The sequence below is a fragment of the Rhinolophus hipposideros genome, assembly GCF_964194185.1.
Source record: "Rhinolophus hipposideros genome assembly, chromosome: 19".
Lineage (NCBI taxonomy): Eukaryota > Metazoa > Chordata > Mammalia > Chiroptera > Rhinolophidae > Rhinolophus > Rhinolophus hipposideros.
The window spans coordinates 39,965,216-39,988,654 of NC_138065.1; the positions used below are offsets into that span (position 1 = coordinate 39,965,216).

Genomic DNA, 23,439 nt, shown 5'->3' on the forward strand with positions numbered 1-23,439 from the left:
CCTTCCTTCCTTTCTTCCTCTCTCTCGCTCTCGCTCTCTCTTTCAAGGCAGTTAACTGGTATTTCCAATAAATCATTCAAAGATGATTATGTATTTGGTATTTTTCCTATATCCTTGAAATTTTGGAAATATTCTTTTGATGGCTTTTCATAGGAAATATAATTTAACTGGATCTTAAATCCTTGGATCCCGATATTTTCCTTCAAACCTACATGTGTCTTTTTCATCACTGTGCCAGTTAAGGTTTTCAATTGCAAACAATAGAAACCAGTGCTGGCTAACTTAAGCAGAAAAGGAATTCATTGGAAGTATGGTTTTTGATCTACAGAATCAAAAGGAGACTATATATCAGGTAGAAACCAAAGGAAGCTGGGCAGCTGAAAACATTGTCAATGTCAGGCTAAAAAAATAGTGTATTAGAATGATGGAAAAGAGTTACTGGGACACTTGTTTCTATTGCTACTGTACTCAAAATTCCAAGATACTGCCAAAACTAAAATCTTTTTAGTATCCATGGTCTCAGCAAGAGTCAAATTCCCACTGGGAGCATTTGATTGGCTGGCTACATCATGTGACCTACAAAGGGGTGGGGAAAGGGAATTCTCTGATCTCACTTGTTTTCTTCTTCCCACTAAGATAATACAAAATTCCTCCCTACATTAGGGGCAATATTCAGCCTCTAAGACCAAAATATGACAAATCCCCACTGCAATTATCTTCTAGCCTTAATGTATCTGAGCAGTCTGACACTAGTCTGATTTTATCCTACTTTTATAACATATTGGTTTAATTATGCTTACAGAGTTTTTGTCTTCATACCAGGAACTTGAAATTTCAGACAGGATATGTCTATATGAATTTCTCCCTTCATTGACCTTGATGATTTGCTCATCAAGGACATTTTTTGTTTTTCCTCCCGAGGACAATTATTTCCAATTACATCTTTCACTATTTCTTTACTTTCCATTGTTTTTGATATAGATTTATAAATGCTATATGCCTGTAAATCTTAGACTGAAGTTCCATCTCTGCATTATAACTTTGATACAGTGGTTTATTTCATCAGATACCCATAGCATTTCAATAGTGCATTCAACCATAAAATAATACATTCAGATGGCTACAATTAACTAGAGTCTCTGATATTTTATTAAATAGAGTCATCAACCCTAGAATACATTTCTGTTAGATTTTCAAATTATCCTTTTTTTTTTTTTTAACCAAATTGGTCTCTTAAACTCAAGGCAACTACATAGGCCATAAAATAACGCCTCCAAACAGTTTTACAACACTAGAGATTATACAGACTAGACAGTAATCATGTCATGTTATGTGTTTTTATGTTTATGTTTTTTATATTAGTGTTATATAATGTTACCTCAAGACTTATTTAAATTATTAGATAATAATGACTCTATTTAACCAAAAAGAAGAGAGTCAATAGCTTCCTTTAAAGATATACACTTCTAGATCATAAGATTCATTCTGTAGGTTCAAATGCTATTCTCAGAAAATACTGTCCATGAAACCTCCTGAGAGGTCTGTTGCAAATGCAGATTCCCAGGCCTATGGAATTAGAATTTCTGGACATAGAGTTAGAAATCTGCTTTTTAAAAAGTAAGTTCCTTGGATAATTCTTTATCCATGAAAGTTTGAGAATCACTACTCTAATTCACAAAACAGAATACTAACGAACTAAAATGTTAACCTGGATACACAAGGAAGCTTCTGATTTTATTTTACAATCCTATTCTAAGGGACTTAGAAAGGGTAAAGAACCAAGGTCAAATTTCCAAAGCCCATTAGCATTTATTCTAGCTGAAACTACAGTTTGGTAAAAATAGTTTCAAAATTCTAGTAACTCAAGTTACTACTTGGATTGACTTGAATTATCTAGGCAGTTTACCATGTGGAAATGTAGCGAACCATTTACAAAAGCAATGTTTCCCTCGAGGTTTCACCACATCAACTAACAAAAGACACACATTCAGATTGCAGAACATATCTCAACTACCAGAGAGAAAACTAGAATCAGATGTCAGCCATTTTATTAATTCTCAAGGTAGTTTCATTTTCCTGTCATTAATAACATTCTAAGAGCTAGTCTTGAAACGAATGGTCAGTCTCTTAGATAACCTTGTTAAAAAATCATCTGAGAGTGTCACTTCAGGCATGATATAAAGTTGTTTCTAATACCATAACCAAATACCCAGACCCAATTCTGATGTAATCAGTTTCCCACATCAAGGATTTGAAATGAAATATTCTGCTGAGACAGCAACCGAAACTTTCAGCTTAAAAGTGAAAAACTGCCAACACTAATTTGCTCGTTACATTAAGATTCCCAGCTGGTCTATAGACATTTAGAAGCCAAATATGATTCTACTAAAAGAGATACATTGGAAGAGTTTCTGATCTTAATTTGATGTTCCTGAATAATATACATATTCGGTAGCCATTAAACCATTGTTAATACACTCGTTTTCAGCTATATGAACATTTAGTGTATGTAGACATAATTCAAGTTTGGCTAAACATTAGTTTGTTTTCAATAAGCACTGTGTGTGTGTGTGTGTGTGTGTGTGTGTGTGTGTGTGTAAAATAAATAAGATAAAAAGAACTCTGCTAAAGTTTCAATAAAATTTCACCAAGATGAGAAACATCTTAAACCGCAATTAAAACAATACAAGTAAATTAGTTAGATATGACAATAATATAATTCTCAAATTGGGAAAGAATTTTTGAACAAATTTTTAAAACAATTAGATTTTCTAGGAAAGCCACATGATAGATTGCAGAATTTAAAACTATTAAATCATGCAATTTCTATTTATATTCTCTTAAAATAAAAGTCTTCAACGACTAGGATTAGTTGTGTTAGCTTTAAAGTCACGTATTTATTAATGATGTTTTTGTTTCCAGTTTTGCCAGCTTTAGACTACTCAAGATCCACAAGCATTCTATCATTCAACCTTTAATTATGTGGGTAGATAACTGTCACTCTCAGATAGCCAATTTAAGAGAACAGAGATTAAGGAGGGAAGGAGAAAGACACTGTACCTTGCACCGTGAGGAAAACTGAAGCAGCTGATGATCCACCTTCATTGGAAACCAGACAATGATATTCTCCAGCATCACTGAATTTCACAGTCCTTAGCTCCAAGGAGAGGTTAGCCAAGATCTGCATTCTTGCTGGGTCAGCCAGTCTGACATCTCTGTCATTCCTCTGCCAGGTTACATTGTAATCCACTGCACTGATGACAAGACATGTCAAAACCGCTCTTTCTCCAGGAGTGACTGTAACATTATTAGGCACTTGGATGATTGGAGGGGGCTCTGTGTGAAATGAAAAGATTCAAATCAAGAGACCCCAAAACAACATTTGCTCACGTATAGATGTGGTTTAAAATTTAAAGTATGTATTAAAATTAAAAGTACGTATTGAATAGCTAGCAGAAAAAATGCAGTATAAAAGAACTAACTCATTAACACACGTCTATACCAGAAGTAAGTTATCATCTAGTTGAAAGATGTTTTAAAAGTGTATATTTACATAGCAAAGTATATTCATGTCTAAATCTATAAATTATAGATGGGAGAATCAAAGAAGAAAGGATATGACTAGACTAATTTAGGATTGTAGAATAAATCACATCTCAATCGGAATTTTGAAGAAAGTAGAATTTATGATTCTTTTTAAAATTTAAAAATATTTATTTAGTGTTTTTTAAAAAATAGCACAGAAAGTATGGTAGATATGACAAAGATTTGACATATCAGCTTTAACGGGGGAGGAAAGGGTCACAATCTCATTAAGACACACAATATACAACAGTAGAGTAAGAAGAATGTTCCCCCAGAAGGGATAGGGGACATTTTGATTTAAGGTCAAGTTAACAGTAGGGATGGACCTTTCATAAAATTGTACACATAGAGCCATGTACACAAAAGGCATTGACTAACGCATGCTCCTTTCAGATGTGGTCAAAAGCCACTTGCTAATTAAATAGGGAACCAAGATTTCCAGAGAGGACCACTTACTGCTCTAGTTAAGTTAGAGAATAAATCTAAATACCCCTCTAAAGTTCACTCTGCCCAAAAGCTTTAAAATGATCTGCTGTAGCAAGCCATTATTGAGTAATAAAGCAATAAAAGCTGTGGTAAGCTAGGCCAGCAGGAAACCCATATGTCTGTTTTAGTTTAACTATGAAATAATATCACATATTCAAATTATCCGTCTTTATTTAAAATGCTATATAAATGCAGATGAATATCATAAGCCTCGACTAAAACCTGGAAGCAATATACCAAAACCATAGCGGTTATCTTTGAGTGAAAGAAATGTATATATATTCCAGATTTTCCTTTATCTTTCCCAAAAAATTTTAGATGAGTACATGCTATTTTAAATTATAAAAAAAGAAACATTTTTTTTATCACTCTGTCATATTTTTTAAATCGTTTATGAAAATTGCTGGTAAATCAAGTGGAAAGAGTACATGGCAACATTAGGAAGCTCTGACTGGAGTCTGCCTGGGTTTGACAGACAAAATACAGGATGCTTTGTTAAATCTGAACTTCAGATAAACGTCAAATAATATTTTAGTATAACTATGTCTCGTGAAATATAGGGGACATACTTACATGAAATTCAAATTCAACTGGGCATCCTGTGTTTCTATTTGCTACATCTGGCAATCACAGGCTGCCTAGTTCTACCCCTAGGTAGTTGTGTGACCTTAGAGGAGCGAATTTACTCAGTGTTTGTTTCCCTCTCTGGAAAATGAGACGATTGAATTCAGTAACCTTACAGACCACTTCTAGTGTTAAGGTTCTATGATTCTAAGAAGATGGTATAGGCCAACAGAGACCTGGAAGTGATTATTTGTGTGTATGTGTTCACCCTCTATCAAAATCCATCTGAAGATCACAAGATGCTTTGTGTAATTTTCTTTTTTGTTCTTTTTAAACAAACTTCTTTAATGAGACTAGGGATTTTATAAGATTTTTGGAGAATGTGGTGGGCATGTAGGAGACATTGGGTGCATAGTTAGTTCCCCCTTAAGAACTAAGATACGCATGTCTCCAGTTGCTTTGCTTGTTGGCTCTGACAGCTTATAGTCAAAGGAGCTAACATACTCAGGGTTAGGTCCTGAGCAGCGCCCACTTCCAGTGACCAGGTAATAAGGGAACCAGAGTCTCTTGTTTCAACTCAGGCTTATCCCAGCTGCCTGGGGGGTCAGCTGAGGCTCCCGTTGTGACTATATCACAATCTATCGTCTGCTACCTCCCTCACACCCTTACAGGTACTTCTCCCTAGAAAACTCTACAACAACCCTATTGCATGCAAAAACTGCCTCAGAGTCTATTTCCCCTTCAAATATAAATTCAAATATGTAAAATGTCAACTTTCTAAGACCATACAGGGATAGACGAGATTTGAAATATGACATACAATATCACCATTGCATACATATCTGGAGAAAATAAATGTGCACACTGAAATATTTATGAATGCATAAATAAATTTGGTGATGTTGGGGGAAATGATGAAGGAGAATTCCAGCAGTTTACAAAAGAGGCCAAGATAACAAATGACTAGAAAAGCCTGGTCCTGGAAGTATGAAGGGCAGTCATTCCTTAGTGGAAAAAAAAAAAAAAATGACTGAGGTGGCATTTGTGGACCAGAGACAGAATTTCAACCCTGAGAGAAAAGAAAGAATGACAAGCCTAGGCCTTGGCACATTAGGTGAAGGTCACTAGACTGACAGTCAGGAAGCCAGGAAACTACTTCTCACTACCTACCCATCATAAATGGGTCACTTGCCTGTTCTGGGCTTCAGGCTCATGATGAGATGGTGTCATGTTATTTCCAAATCTTATCTTGTTCTAAAATAATGTCCTATAATTTTAAGATCGCCTGTCATTGACATGCTCTTGACAAGTTTTCTCTATTCAGTATTTTACTTAAACCAAGAATTTTACTACTCTGTGTGTGTGTGTGTGTGTGTGTGTGTGTGTGTGTGTGTGTGTTGGGGAAAGGGGATTGTGTTAATAAAGAAATTCAGTAGAGAAAATTAATATACTTTTGTAATCAGACTAAACTATATAAACTACCAAATATCATTTGAAAAGAAGTTTCCCATTTTCCACAGTTTTATTCATTAGTTTCTATGTGTATACTCGCATATATGATTAAAGAGATGTAGGATGTTTTTATACATATTTTGCATTTGAAACGATCAATAACCAAGGTTTCCAATGAACCAAAAATGCTTCAACACATCGGGTAAGAGAAAATGCTGACAAAAAAATTAAGGTAACCTAATTGTCAGAACTTTTAAGCTTTTCTTCAAACTGCTCTTGGGTGATCTTTGACTATAAAATAATGTCCACAATTATACAAATATGTCTTATTTCCTAACTCTCCTGTCTGAAATATACCATCCTGTGAATTCGCCCTCGATTCCCGTGTGTGGTAAGTAGTTAAAGAGGAGTGGCTGAACTGGGACCTCAACCTAGCCAAAGATTTAGAAGGGGGCTGGGGTCTGAGGCTCGAAAGTTAATCAAAAGGTAGCCCAGAAAGAAATGTCCACTCTTTCAATCCAAAGGGGCGGTTAGTTGCTTGCTTGATCCTTCTGCTGTTACAGTCATTGTCGTTACTACCAATACTTCTGCCTCCTTCTTTCATAATTGACTGAGTGGGACAAGATTCCGGAGAATTGGAGTAGGCACAGTGATACCACTGCTTGACTGGCACAGGTTTGTCCTGGAGGGGCATGTGCAGAACACATACAGAAGTTGCTGACACCAGACAGCTAGATTCGTAACAGTCAGTTCACAAGTTCTTCCTGGTGCTTCCCAGTTATTTATATATGATGTCTGAATCAACTCACTCAAACCTCTGTTCCTGTTGTCCTTCCCTTAATTAATATTGCTGGGAAACCAACTCAAATACCCAAATGTTTGTTTTCTCAGAAGCTGAGGAATGTTGACACAATTCCAATGCTTTTCATAATTACTGGAGATGAAAAAAAATACTTTATGATGCATGTCAACTTGCTAAATTGTTCCAGAGGAAAAACTTTATTTTTTTAAGAATGAGAGACTACAAATAATTTACTGCAAGAAGAACATGCTTGCGTGCCTCCGTTTTAAAGTTCAGCTTGAACGTATTGATAACGAACAAAAATCCTAGGCTTCTAAACAGTCCTACAATTATCAAGCTTCTTTTGTCTTCAATTGTCCCAACAAAATGAGCTAAAGGCATGTGTAGACATTGTTATGAACTCAGCCACCCCATTTAGGTCAGAATAAGAAAACTATTAAAGACACAGCAACACAAATCTATGAGGCAGATAGAAAATGATTCAGTCAAAACAGTTTCCAGTAAGTTCTAAATACATGCTGAGTAAGTGACTTAATCTCTGATCATTGATTACATATGGTATTTTTTTGCTTGTTTCCTGAGAATTCTGGGAGATTCGTGGAAAAATGATTTTTTTCACTAGAAGATGTTCTACCTTATAAAAGAAGGTGAGTCCTGCCTCCCATTTATTCATAGGAAACCTATTATCTACATGTAAAATAATGAGCAGGTCTTCTGTCCTTCTTAATACCAATATTGTAGCCACTGAGGTTCTGTGTTTCTTGAACATGGTCACTTTCATTATTGTCTTCAGTTGAGATGTCAGAATCCATTCAGAAAAGCTCTCTGCTCATTATGAATATGGGAGAGGGAAGAGGAAAGTTTAACCTTGTTCTTATCAGGATAGATCCCCTCCTGTTCTTCATTTTACTTTCTCAAAGGAAAATGAGATATGGTCATTTCAAAAACTATTAAGACCCAATAATAATAACAACAATAATCATCATCACCATCATAACAGCAACAAGAGCAATCTAATAACAACAGCTAATGTCTATTAAGTGTTTCTATGTGCCAAGCTCTCTTCTACGTGCTTTCCGTATACTATCTCATTGAATCCTCATGAGATACATGAGGTTCTCCATGAGATACCGTTACTACTATTATCCGCATTTTATAGTTAGGGAATCCAAGGCACTGAGTCCCTAAGTAAGTGGCCCAAGGTGACACAGCTCATATGTGGTGATGTCAGAATAAGTAAATTTTCCATTTCCATAGCTGCATTAATACTCTGGTAACTGCAAAGCCATGGGTGATAATTACCTGACACATCAAAAAATGTCTGCGCACGTCCAGTCCCTGCACTGCTGATGGCAACACATTCATAGGAGCCTTCGTCAGACAGACTGACCTTTTCAATATCCCAGTTCACGTGGGCAGATTCTCTGGGGTAAGAAAATAGGAACACATTTAGTTACTACGAAAACAAGACCCTGACCCTGTTGAAAGCAGTGATTTTGCTATTTGTTTTGAAGCAGTCATCGAAAAGAACAATGTAAAAAAAAATAGATTAAGCTGCAAAGGTCTATATAGCTTAAAATTGCAAAAACTTAATAAGTTTAATTAGCTTAATAAGAAAGTTAAGCTTCTCTGCTCGGAGCAAAGAGATAGCAAAGACAATAAGTTATAGAGATTATAAATTTCATTTAGGGAAGTATTTTCTGGCTATGTCAAAATATAAAATAAAGAGCTGTTAGAGAAACACTCCTTAAATCCTCTCTGCTTCCTCGATCACTTCCAGTTTTGGGTCGTGTTCAGAGAGGTTCTTAGATGAAGCAATTCAACCGGTTTCAAGGTAGAAAATGGGCTTTTTGATTCCAAAAATTAAATTGTCTTTAACTTTTCTTATAGATAAACTTCACATAAGTCTATATGCCATATCTGGTGCAATCTATGCATACAATGAAAAAATTTTAAAAATTATGTTTTACAGTCAAACTTGTCATTTAGGTTAAAAAAATCCCTTTACTATATTGCATATTCATCCATTTAATAAATATATACTTTGTTCTCTAATAGTGTTCAAATTATCTCTTGTTTTGTGGAAATATCTTAGTAATAGATACTGAATCCTTATTTAAGATTCCAATAATATATACAACAGGCATTATATTGTTTTAAAATATGATTGAAATCTCATAAATACATTCCATAATTTTTTCTTATAATCACCCACAGCTACTTATAACCTTTTAAACATTCAAGATACAGATGAGCTGAAAAGCCCATTACCGAGTCAAGACATCTTCTACCGAAGTCAGAAAGTTGTATCAGATACAATACCTTGCAGTAATAATTCCAGGTCCCTTGACGTCCACACAAAACACACCCATCATCAAACAAATCACAAAGGACTAACTGAGCGCTTAGTGTGTATTTAGCACTAACCTAAGGTTTGTAAGAGAAAGTTAAAGCACAGTTCCTGCCACCAGAAAAGTCAGAAACTAAACAAGATCACTGTTCTATGTATTTTAGTAACTGAAAAGAGTCCCTCCAGTTGATGCCGTTTCCTTTCAATTGCATATGCACTAGGTGCCAGTGGTCTCTGCGGGTACATGCAGAAGAAAATGGAACATGACTTGACTCTGTTCTGTACTGATCACCTAAGCTGTACCTTGAATGCTTAACAGCAGTACGCTAAGCCCAAGTTTATAGAGGTCATTTTCTAGAAGGACTGGTGAGTCCCAGGAAGGTAGGATTCTGAAATACATAACATGTTTCCCTGAAAATAAGATCTAAATGAACAATCAGCTCTAATGTGTCTTTTGGAGCAAAAATTAATATAAGACCAGGTCTTATTTTACTATAAGACCGTGTATAATATAATATAATATAATGTAATATAATATAATATAATATCCTAGTTTCTCTCTTATTTATGAAATGTTGCGTGAAAATAATTCTCTCTTTCATGGAGTTTTCTCAGTTGCATTATGATAATATGGCCACAAAACGCTTTGAAGAGATGACCTTTGGAATAGGGGAAAGAGCACTCCAATAAAAAAGTATTCTGCTGCTTATGTAAATGAATTTTCTTACATCCCCCTAGTGACCATAGTGATTCACATAACAGAGATTCAGTCAGGTGTCTCAAGTTCTTAGGAAATCCAGGGCAGAGATGTGTGAGTGAATCAAGATGAGAGTATCCATCATCATCCCTGCTGACTTCTGCCGTTAGCCTCTCACATCCAAAAACTTCAGTATGTGTCAGTAAGGCATGTAACCATCTCGGGTCACAGAGCAGGAAAAATGAGAGAAAGAATTCTTGTGGCTTCCCTCCCAGAAACTGCATGGCATTAATGAGTTAATATTTATAAAGAGTCTCATGACTTTGAGAAATGCTACTATTTAAACACAAAGCAGAATCGATTTCATCAGTCAGTTATGTAGTTTCATCATTTGATATCCTGGTCAGTGATGTTTAATTTATGGTTCTTAAATATGCAGCTAAATAAATTGTCAAGATACACAATGTGAGAGAAAAAGTAGCAGGAAATAATACAGTTCAACTGTTAAATAATGGAAAAATTTTTGAAGTACTAATGAACATTTCAGCCATAGTTTTGATGTAAGATGATTCCCCATAAAGAGACTGTAAAAACTAAGACTGTCCATATCTTACGGAAGTTATTTATGTTAATATTGAATTAACAGCATAAGTTTTATAAATAATTCCTACAGCTTTTCCCAAAATGTAGTTTGTTTCACAGTAAGTTTAAAAAAAACAAACAAAAAAAAACATTTTCCAGAAGTCATCCTCTAGTTGTCCGAGTCTACTTAATTTTTAGGATTCGATTACTTAGATTTGTCTTAAAAAGTTCCCCATCTTCACAAGGTGCCGTCTAACACACTCCTGCTATATGCAGCAGTCACACTGGCTTCTGCTCTACCTGTCGTCCCACCCCCAGCACACACCACTTTCCACTGACCTCCTACTTTTCTTCTCCTGGCTCGCTGGGCACCAGCCACACTAACTTTCTTATTGTCTTTCCTCCCTACATGCCCTGTTCACTCCAGCCTTCATGCATTTGCTGTTACTGGTGTATGCACACTCTTCCCTGGATATCTGCATGACCATCTCTCTCATCATGTTCAGGTCTTTGCACAAATGCCCTTATCCTGAATTTGAAAATTGCAACTCGCACAGAACCACATGCACCCCACCTGCCCACGCCACTCATCCCAATTAACCTGCTTGACATTTTGCCATAACACAGATTGGCTTCACTTATCATAACACTTTAAATCAGATTCCAAGAGGTGTGTATCTGGAAGTCAATAAAGCTTAAGCTTCAGTGCTTCATTGGCAGAGACTCTTCCAAGGTTCAGTACACAACTTTGTATTCGAAATTTGGATGCTTTGTCTTAACAAGGGACCCTCAAAATGTATAAAATTCAGATTCTGTAAAACCTAAATCAACTCGTGAATGCATTCTAACATTTGTTATATTAACATATTACATTAACATACTATATTTATCTTCTGTTTTCTGTACAATATAAAGCCCAGAAGGGCATAGACATGGGTCTGTTTTGTTCATGGCTATATTCCAAGGTTTTGGAGCTAATCCATGAGAATTTCCAATGAAAAAGTACACTGAAATAAGCATCTTTACAAATGATACAAATAAGTATCATTTGTACTGAGGTGTTTAGTGCTACAAATTATTACTGATAGGAACATTTACACACTTTAAATACTGGTCTACTCCGAGTGTAATTCCATTTCTGACAAAGTTCAAGGTAAAAGGCAAAAGACTCTCAACAGAGCAAGGAATTCGGCCCGGCTGCAGGTAGTATCCTGGGGTCTTCCTAGGCATTGTAACTTTGGGAGCACCTAAGGAAAAAAGCACATGGGCAAGAAGGTCACAATGACATTCAGTACTTCCTGTTAAGAAATTCAGAAGCTTCAGACTTCAATTATTTCAGGAAATCCTCTGTGTTTCAGTTTATCTACATCACTAAAAATCACTTTCCTGATATTTCTTTGTTCACAGCTTATTCATTTCATGATCCCCATCAACCTCTTACTAAGGTATTCATTGACTCTAAGACCCCACTGATTTAAAGATGTGACATTATTTTTTATACTGCCAAGATAGAAAAAAAAAAAAGCTACCAAATTAGTTACAATATATCACCCATTGTAGAACACATTCTGATTTCAAAAATGTCAATGTATGAAAATAACCCACATCTTAGAATTGAATTCATGGGGTGACTGCTTTCCTAAAAAGAATGGAAAAATTGAGTTTTAAGAATCCAGTAGATTTTAAAGTATTCAATTTAGGGGTTCAGACAACTAACTTTGTATACTGTATATGAGGAAATATTGAGGTTGGTTGTATTCTTACCATTCTACAACTATTAAACAGTAGCTATAGAGTGGTTCCGAAATTTCCCAAATTACAGCCTTGTGCATAAATGATAAATTATTGTTCCTCCATCCAATATTAGAAACAATCCTTCTATATCTTTGTCTACAGTTCTAGATCCAATGCTAAAGTTTTGAGCAGTGTTCAGTAATCAGCTTTAAGAAACAGCTCAAGTACAGACCCATTGAAATGCTACCTGATGGCCCCAAATAATCTCTAATCTGTGCGTTCATCTCTATATAGTAGCAAACATAAGTAATTAGTTTACTAATTAACTAACCAATTTAGCAAATAAAGGCAGAATCATCACCAGTTGTTCACAATAAACTACTATTCCAAAGGTAGATGGTTTCTAACAATTGTGCACAAATATTTAGTCCATTTGGCCAATTTAAATAGCTTGATCCAATGTTAAACTTTTTTAGGTGCCAAGCTTTTTAAGTGGAGTAAGAGTGCCGAAATTTGCCAGTTCTTGTTCTTACATTGACTGAAGTAATTAAAAATTTCAGATGTACAACCAGTGAGACTTACATTAAACTTTGGATGTGTCATTTCATGCTAAGTGTAAATGCTCATCAATTCGGTGACCCAGTAACAATGTGGGGACATTATTTCTGACTTTAGAATCCATTCTTTACCTACAGGACAACATCACCCTATTAAGCTATCAATACTCCAGTGCCAAATAAAAAGATGACTTACCTGGGACAATACTAGAGAAGGAAACACTTGATACTCTTTGGAAGAGATAATCGTCCTTATCATAACCTGCTACTTTGAGGAAGAAAGCTTCATTTGGTGGTATAAAGTCAGAAACATTCCATATGCCATAAGGTTTTCGATCTGGGTAATATTTAACAGGAATAGTCTTAAGAGAACTGCCTGAGATACTCAGAAGTTCAAGACGATCTACTCTAGCTGGGATGGAAATTCCAGAAGTATTCAGGAGCACATAGGTAGGTATTCCTACAAGAGAAAGACTTCATTATTATTTACAAGTAACAACTGAGGTTTGCTATCAAATACGTTTTTGCATTCAAACAACAGACAACAAGTTCCACAAGTATGAGTACTTATAGGCTGCCCTACAAATTGTGGCCCAGTTGTGGAATCTTTTCTACATAAAAAAACAATTTATTCATGACCAGAGAAACTTAGGAAATCCTCAGAGACTATTTTTATAGTATTTTAACCATGTTTATGTAGAAAAACTAGAATTGTGAATATTGTGTTACATGATGTTTGAGTACATGAATATTTTTAAAGATTCACTTGCTGTATCATCCCAGCAACGGCGGCCACAAATAAAATGAACAACAACCAGAAAAAGAAATTTAAAGAGTCACAGTAAGACTGAGCATTTTTTATAGCTATAAAACTATAAATAATCATTCATGAATAAAACCAAAGGAAGAACAAGCTTTAAAAATCAGCAATAAGTTCACCTTTGATCATATAATGATATATGATGTCTTTAATTTTTAAGCCATATACACACATGCACAAAATCCACATTTTCATTTTGACAACAAGGCAATTTATAGATGTTGGTAAGAGGAAGTCTCAAGATGTAGGTCAGTAGTTTTAGTGAAGTATAGGAATCCATTGGAAGGCTCTTTAAAGTGCATGTTCCTGGGCCCTACCTCCTGTGGGTCTAATGCAGGAGATCTGAGGCAGGACTCAAGAATCTGAATTTTTGACCACTTCCCTGAGCGATTTCATTATCACTGGTCTTGGGACGACACTTTGAAACACAGTGACTAGGCCAAGAGTGCAATCATGTTTAAAGATGCTATGTTTCCCAATTTTATTGACTACTACAGAATTAGGAAATCACACTTTGAGAAATATTTTCACCTGGATATCTACCCTGCCAATTTCAATAGTATGCACATACAAACCTTGTACTGGTCTGCTCACTGTTTTTTTGAAGTCCAGGGTGGGCTTTCGGGAAAAACCAGCTCGGAAATCAATAGTGCTGAGGCCGGTGATACGAACAGAGTGCCTTCCACTGCTAGAAATCTGAAAAATGTTGAATGACAAACCTCATCAGCAGTTGATCGAGGATGCTGGTTACACTAAACACCAGTATGAGAAACTACAGAGGGTTTAATGAAGGTGGACGCCCAATAATTGAGGTCTGATCTGAGTGTTCTGAACTTAACTATGATTCTATATCTTACATGCATGTTTTATACTACATATCCCAGGGGGCTGCTCTAAAATACAGTTTAGTAATACACTGCATGCCCAATGACAAAAGACCCAGGTGTTTAGTCCCTAGTGAATGAACCTGAAGTAAATCTGTAAAAGCTCCGTGAGGAGATGGATCTTTGTTCTGTGCACTGTAGTTCACATGGTGAAGTTCAGGAAATGTGGAGGAAATGAATTAACAACTAAATCTTCTCCGCTAAACACCATCCAGGTTCAATTATGGAAGATATTTCCTTTCTCTTTGCCTCTGAGAGGATACAACCAGGGCAAGCATGAGAGCGGACTATTATCCTGATTTCAGCTGACCAATATGTTCACATCAGCAGTGTCCCAGCCAAGGCAATCAGGGCTGAAGACACAAAGGAAAATGTGTGTCTTCACCCTCTAAGAGCTCGTGGTCAGGGAAGGAGACAGACGGAGAAACAGAAATCTTTCATATGACGCAGTGATAGAAATACATAAAAGGAGTACAGACTACCCTGTAGTTCCATGAAAACGTCCTAAAGGGGATGATGGCGGCACTAAATGCTGAATGACAACGAAGTCCTAAAGTGACTCAGACGTGCATACATCATAAGTAATTTGGATTAGGGTCACAGGATAAAATGATAACACTAACATTTATTGATCACATTCTCTGTGCTCAGACTCTTTAAATAAATTAGCTTATTTAATCACATCATAATACCATCATTATCACCAGTGTGCAGAAAAGAAGTCACCAAGATTCTGCCTCAGAATAAAACAACAGCATGATAGCAGAATTAAGGAGAAGCAGAAAATGGGAGTGTGAGAAAAGCATTCACATGATAACAGCAGGGCACCAAACACATCTCAAGTTCAACACATGCGTATTTAGGTGTGCAATGACAGAATGCAAGCTACACAACATTCCCTACACCACTGTGGCTTCTTTTATTATGAGGAAAAGAAGGATGAGGAGACATCTCCTGTTGCTACCAAATTTATCCCTCATTGAGCAGAACTTGCAGGAACTCAAAGGACTGTGTGTGTAATGAAAGTGAGGAGAAAGAAAAAAAACATGACTTGGTTAAAACAATTCCATTATACCCAGCTAGAAACGATGCTGCTAATTACTCCAGCTCACTTTTACAAGCATCACCAAGGACTGTATGTGTAAAGTGTAGGGATCTCAATAGTGGCACTTATTCCATTATTTCTAAAGGAAAATATGTTATGAATTTTACATAATAGACACAAAAAAGGAAACTGGATCATGATCCAATTTTAAACTGAGGCTCTCCTACACAGTTATAAAAAAGAAACCCAAAACTTTGCTGAGTCTGATGTCAGCTGCTTGAGATAATGGAGAGCTGTACTAAGACACGAATGCCTCCTGATTTCATGTGAGGACAAAGCCAATGGTCCATAATATGATGAGCTGATGTAGATGTATTCGCTGACATCATCTATCAGTATTAGTTGCCCTGCTGCTCGGAAAGTCCCCTGTGATAAAACAGCTGTTGAGGCTCTGAGGGAAAATAGGATACAATTTGCCAAATGACTGATATTGTCTGTCAAATGTTAATCGTCTGCCAAGTGTTCTGTGTACAAAAGCCAGCTGACAGAGTCCATTGTGGAAAAAACAGTGGTGCTTAATATCTAAGTGAGAAAATTAAAAATTACCCAAGTGTTTGAAAATATGATATCCTCTGTTGCTAAATAATATACCAAAATAAAACTGAGTTGATGCGTAAATTACCCTTTATAATCTCTATAAAATTATTGTAAAATAAATTAATTTAGATCCTTAAAATACCACATTAACAAATATGTGGAAACAAGAGCACAGGTTGGCTATTCTCTGAGAAATGCTAAAAACATGAAAGGCAATAAGTTAAAAATACTTTAACTTCATGTTTCTACATTATACTGTAAACAGTAGGAATATCTGCATAGAACTTAAAAGGGTTGGTAAATAAAAGATATTTCCAATTGAGTCAGTCTTTATGCACAACTGTATCCAACTCTGGATGAATCAGGGTAATGGGGCAAAGGAGGTCATAAAGATACCAAAATTATGGTTTAAAAATAGAACAAGAAGAAAAAATAAACTAATTTAAAATGACCTCAGATATTCACACATGCATTTATCATTCTTTACTCATTCTCTTTAAAAGTCGCAACAATATTTGGACAATATTTTAGGAACACAAAGCATCACCTTAAATGTCTGCATGAGAAAGTACCAGTAATTTATTATTTCGGTCTTTTTTTTTTTAAGTAAGCAATTATTTTAGTCTGTTTCTTAGCTGAGCTCCCCTTTTCAAATATTAATGTAATAGAACAAGAAGGTTTTCAGTGTAAGGATGATAAACCAGTAAATGAAAGAAGTTTTAACACATACAAAATGTATTTTGTACAAACTAAATCTCTTATGTAAATTGTCACCTTTAATTTTCACAAAAGTCCCTGTGAGGTAGTACTATTATTATCCTCATTTCACAGATCAGAGAGGTTAAGTGACTTGCTCAATGTCACAGATACAGCAGGTGGCAGAGCAGGGGTGACAACCCAATGAAACTGACCTCCATAGCCACCCATGCATTTCTCACGATTATTGCAACAGATTCAGTTATGCTGGCTTCACTAAGGTTGAAATATGCTGATGTACTCTACATAATGGAAAAGTGATATGAAACTCCTGAGACAAGCAGAAACAAAATGGGGGGAAAGAAGAATGAGGGACAAAGAGAGAGCAGAAGGACACAAGGTGCTTCAAGACACCCCCATATCCAGAGGAAAATCTACTACTAACCTCACAAAAAGATGGTTATTAGTGGGTTTCCTGTGAAATTTTTGAAGGGGCTGAGCTTCGCCTTGCCTCAAAGTATAAAAGGTTCGAATCCACACTCAGATGATCAGGAGACAAGGACATGATAAGAAAGTAAGCTTTCAGGAAACTCCAGAAATGTTGGCAGAAGGCTTTGGATTTTCACATGTATGGACGTGGTGGGGTTGGAGGGGAACTAAATCGTATGAAGGTCTTGAAGGGGCAGAGAGCATTCAATTAATTCTGTAAATGAGTCAAGCAGAGAGGAAGTCCAGCTGCATATTTTTGCCCTCTCTCTTCCTTTCCAAGTGATTTTAGACACCTTAGTATCATTTTTCTATATATGCAATAGAATTAGTAAGACCAAAGCTACTGGCTTAATGGTTTTCTATTTAGTCTTTATGTCATATAGATTTAACCTGTGGGTTACATTAAAATTAGAATTTGGCACCAAAATGTATCTTTCCACCATAGAATTTCTTGAAGTATTGCTCCTGCACAGAGCCAGCCTAACCTCATGGCTTCTGTACTTTTAAGAAGAGAGAAATGTAGGAGCAGCATAATGGCTCCAAGCATAATAGGAAATTTTCTAGACACCAGACCCTGTACAGGGTTTGTGTGTTCTAGAAATTCTGAGAGTTGCATTTCAAATAGCATGTATTTATTCACACAATTTTTAAAAGTTCATAATAAGCTATGCTACTACTCTGAGTTAGAATGTCATGTTGGTTAAGTTGAAGAAGGTTCTGAGTCAGGGAAACAAAGGCTGCAGCAAAGTGAAAATGTGAGGCAAAGATGAGATTATACTAGATAGCTCCTGGCAACCTAAAATTGTAAATAGGTATTGTAAACCTTTATTCACAAAGCAGTAAGAGAAAAGAAGGGGCAGGGTGGACCAGAGTCTAGGTTTCTAAACTGGAGTGAATCTATGAGGAATAAAGGATGAACACAGGCTGAAGTGGAGAAAGCACCATGGAGAGCTCCAGGGAAATTGTTCCTCTGATACCTTCTCGGTCAGCTCTATTGCAGATGGGTCTACTTCTGAGTTTAAGCATGCAGGGCTATTAAATTAAATACCTCTCTAGATTGAAAATCCCTTCAAACAATAACTATGTCATCACCTACAAAATATTACTCAATAGGCACTTAATACGTGCCTAATAGGACCGGCAAATGCCAGATTCACCAAGAATTCTTTGAATTTTTCTAGAAGCATTACGCTAAGCATGTTCACACAGTGCATAAAATCCTATTACATTAAAAGATGATTTTATAGCACCATAAAGAAACTGAGGCGCAAAGAAATAATTACTTGCCTAGCTTTAGACAGCATGCTCAGCTGCAATTACTCCAAGTCAATACTCTTTCTATAGTTCCTAAGCCTATGCACAGCATTTTAGGATAGCATTATCTCTGGGTTGATTTGGACCCGATGACATAGAAGATGATAATACCCTCCAACTATTCACTTGCCTTTCTACATTTCTAAACTTTCATTTAGGAGGGACCAGGTTAGTGGAGTGTTGCTCAAGTGCTCTATGAAAAAAGAAAGCCCTAATTTTTAGCATTTTCTGAATTCTGTGGTATAAATACTACCACCATGATCAATTTCAAGTACCCAACATGATGTCACAGAACAGAGTTGGGAAGAGAAAGTATGTAATTGACTCTCCATGAGCTATCGTGAGCCAGCCTCAGTATGCCATAAGGCCATTGTAAGAGTTCTGGCCAATGTGATATAAAGGGAGTGAAGTGTGTCTGTCATTCAGAGATGTCTGTGGCATCCCAGAAGTGACACAAATTCCTTCCTTTTCAAAAAACTCAGCGTACATTCTCTTTTCCCAACTAAAGTAACTGAAGAGGCTGCATGTTCAACATTATGGTGGCACTTCCATTAGCCTGGGTCCTGAGCTACTGTGTGAAGTAGAATGTCAACCCCCACAGGACCAGTAACATTGGTGAGGAATTAAGTGTCTTGTATTAAGCCTGTGAGAATTCTTCCTGCTACAAAATATGAAGCCTGTCCTGTTATAAATTGAATTAAAATGTGATGGATAGAGCTGGTTTTCATTTGTCTCTCCTAAAGAGTCACGATGTTTTATAGAATTATAAATAAGCCCAAATAAAAAAAATACTTCATGTGTAACTGCATTCATAAAAAGTATAGATACCAATTATGCATGTTCAAGAACAACTAATTGTATCATTCATGTGTCAGAAACTATTTAAGCACTTTACCGACATCTAATTTAATCATAACCATATAAAGTAGGTATTATGCTTCCCCCATTTTTCTCAGATTTAGGGAGTTTAAATAATTTCTTCAAAGTCAAAACGGTATTAAGTAGTGGCTCTTCAATTAAAATAGATGCCAAGCTCTTTTCAAAGTACTGTATTTGTTCTTAAATGACATACCATTCTTTACAAATTAAAGAACATGATGGTTTCAATCAAATACTTATGAGAACTTACTTTGGGCTAGGCATTATGCCGGACAGAAAGACATAACAATGCCAGCTAGATTTAAATACTATCATTTTATTAAGCATTGCATGTTTAGAGAAATGTGATGTAAGGAGAGAAATGTACTCAAAGGATAGAATAAATTCTACTTAAATATATGTACATACACACATACATTAGACACACACGTGTACAGACATCTATTAAAAAAATAAAACGGAAACATTCCATTTGCTTGACACTGATACTGGCAAACCAAAATAACCGGGATATTTTCCAGGAAAAATCTATAAAGCATTCCATTGACCCAAAACACTGAATTAATACCACACCTAAGCCACTTAAATAACACACCTGGTATAGTTTTCAGGCTTATTCAAAAGAGTCATCAGGTGAGAATAATCAGAGGCTAGCACAATATTCTTCCTGGGTGGTCCTTTGTAGACTTGAAGTTTATTTAATTATGATTCCTAAACAAGTTTATGCCACTTGAGTATGGTTTTTAAAATAGCCTTCTCCTTAGAAAATGCATTAGGCTCTGGCAACCAACGTAACTATCTAAAACCAAAATATTTCTCCTAGTGTCAGAATCTCAATATAATCATGTGGTCGGGTACACTCCCTTCTCTACTTGGGAGATTATCTAAGGACAGTTTATCCAAATTTACTTAAGGGAAAGCTACTTCAGAGGATGTGTTAAATTACATGATCACACTGATAATCCTAGACTAACAGAAACAGTTTGTACCTCCTAAACCCAATGGGTGCTGACAACTTTCTTGTCTTTGCAGGGAGTTTCCCGTAAAGAGCAGAAGACAAAATTTGGCCTGAGAGTTGCATGGTTATGTTCAAATACTCTCTATGTAGCTATAGCTCCCTAAATAGAAAATTTATATTGCTTCTGAGAAATAAGATCAAGGATTTGCAGCTTCTGTACAAATAGGAACTTAGGGACATAAAACAACTTTCCCTTCTGTTTGTAATAAAACCTTACATTCTTTTCAGTTACCTCTTTTTAACATAAGTTTGCCTGCATCAGAAGTGACCTAAAAACATCTGGGTCATTTATATGATCTATACAGGTAAGTTGACTCATTGCCTCTGTTTAGTAAAAGTGTCCTAATAAGTTACAGAAAAGTAATTACCAGGGTTTTAGAGGGAAACTACAGAAGGAAAAAAAACTGCCACTCTCACAGCATTTTAAATCATGGAAAAATTAAAATGTTCTGTGCCAGTACATCAACTGTCAGCTAAATCAACTCTTTCTCCTGCTTCCTTGGATATCATCAGAATAAAGGTCTTCATTTTTATCCATGAAAATTTATAAGTTCTTTCCTAGGCACTCTGGCATGTATTAGTATACTAGTGACAAAATCTGGCCTACAGTAAAATAGGAAGAAAAATATCTATACAGAAATACATATGATAGAAAGGGGGAAATAATTCAAAAGAGAGGTGAAGAAAATTTGCAGTAGAAAAGTAGGGACAAAAAGAGAGCATTTTAGATAGAAAAAATCAGAAAAGGCTTGATGAAAGTTTTGCCATTTGAGCTTTAGAAGATAGTTGTAAGTCAGACTGAAAGGAAGGGAATTCTAGAAGGAACAGTCTAAGCGAAAGCATAGGTTAAGAGAATACAGTAGGAGAGAGGGTAAGAGACAGTACAAAATTATATTTGCTAGAGTGTAAAGGCAACTGATGGAAGAAAACTGGAAAGATTGGTTGGGGCTCATTTGATGGTCCTTGAATACCATGCATACTAAGGTCAAATAATGAATGGAGTGTTCTCCATACTTGGGATAAAAACTGTTATGTGAAACATTCAAAAACCATTATTAATTCTACTGATAGAGCAGACATTTCTCAGATAGTAGAGTGTAGGGAGATAGCACCAGGATATACCACCTAATCTCAGACATTTCTCTTCTTGAGAAAGCACACATGTAAAACATTATCATTCATTAGCCATCCAAAAGGCGATCCAAAGTCAGCAGTAATATTTGTGTCAGTGGTTTCAGCTCAATTTCCTTCACATCAAACTGATCCATTATTGCAGTATTTCATATAGGAGCAAATATGTTTATTATCTTTAAGCTGCACTGTAACGCTTATCCTTTGTTTAGTTACCACTAATTGTACTCTACAAATGGTGTAACATCAAAACTAGAATCATTTTTGGTGAGACTAGAGATAAATTTCAGATAATATGATGATAGATAACTGTCTTTTTATTGTTTTCTTAATTATAGGAGACTGAGTTTAGAGACGTGTCTAAACAGAGTTTTCCCATCACCTCATCCTCTTACTGTCTCCTCTTCACTCACAGACTAATCCTCAGTGCTTCTCCATTCTAATTATCAATTAAAATGTGCTTAGTTCCTATTAAGTATCAGGAAACATGGCCAAGAGTAGACACCCAGTAAATGTTTAATGAATGGATGACTGAATGAGTAGGTGTGGCAGTCACGAGGTAAAACAACAGACATGCTCATATCCCTCTTCTAGGCAAGAGTTGAATAGAGGAAATACCGCTGGTAGCAATCCAAATCACCTTTACAAGGGGTTCAAATACTTCACAATAAATTGCAAATAACAAAGAAGAATGGCGTCACTTGTACACATTTCACAATCAGTGACTTAACGTTCTAGTCAGAAAGCAACAGCGAATTGCCTTAACAGACTTGCTAGCCCGGGACATCACTTAGGTCATGCTTAGAGTGATGGAGGGCAAAGGTGACCCAAAACTTCTTATACTCCTTCCCACTGTGGTTCCAGGAAGTCACACTCAACACTCATCATATTTTGGGCAAGTTGGTCAAAATGACTATCACATCAAATTTGGCCACGTTTATTTAAAATATAGCAGCAAAACACAGGCTGAGAGTTCTGTGAATAAAGAACTGATATTCTAAGGTTTGAATGGAGTTACCATGGAAACTTTCATCCTTTAAACGGGGAAAGTTAATATAGATATTCTTTAAAAAACAAAATCTGGCGTGCAAAAATGGTGCTTTCAAATTCTATGGCATAATTCCTCCATGTAGTTTCACAGCAGCTCTGTAAGTTGAATCATGAGCCCATTCGTCCCATGTTTTATGTAGGGAAGCCAAGACAACAAGAGTACATGATGCAAGGGGTGTCTGCATTTGAGTTACTCCAGAAGGATCCTAGAACCAGTTGTTTATCTGGGAGGTGCAAAAGATGCAAATAGAAGAGGGGAAGTGACACAGGGAAAGGAATGCAGCCAATTAGGGTGTGCTTTTAAATCCTGCTCCCATTGTGGACAACTGGAGTTTATTCCTGCCATGGCTAAACACTGTTTCCTACGGGGTTAATTCTCCAGGAGAACAGCCTTTGCTTGTTCTGAAATAAAACCTCTCAGACTCAGAAATGCAGATACTGGAGTTGGCAGTAGGCCAGCGCACACTGAAAAGTCTGAGAAATGTGGGCAAGTGACTCAGAATATCCACTACAGTGGGTCACACATGCAATTTGTAGCTAAACTAGATCTGAGACCTATGGTATCTTGAATTTGGGGTATATGCTCTTTCCTCCATATTGCCAACATACAATGCTTTTTGGAGAGTGATCATACACTACTTAATGTAAATCTAGGATACAAATACCATTTGAGTTCAAGTGAAAATGAATGTAGAGCCACCAAATAA

At 36.2% G+C, this 23,439-nt stretch overlaps 1 protein-coding gene across 1 annotated transcript in view; it reads right to left on the bottom strand.

Annotated features, from left to right (window-relative positions):
- Positions 1-23,439, bottom strand: part of HMCN1 (hemicentin 1) — a 398,907-nt gene that overhangs the window by 222,827 nt on the left and 152,641 nt on the right. Inside the window, exons 7-11 of the mRNA XM_081026514.1 lie at positions 14,205-14,325; positions 13,006-13,269; positions 11,621-11,765; positions 8,192-8,313; positions 3,061-3,336 (exon numbers count right to left, since the gene is read on the bottom strand). Coding sequence (XP_080882640.1) covers positions 3,061-3,336; positions 8,192-8,313; positions 11,621-11,765; positions 13,006-13,269; positions 14,205-14,325 — 928 coding nt within the window. The remainder of the gene's footprint in view (positions 1-3,060; positions 3,337-8,191; positions 8,314-11,620; positions 11,766-13,005; positions 13,270-14,204; positions 14,326-23,439) is intronic.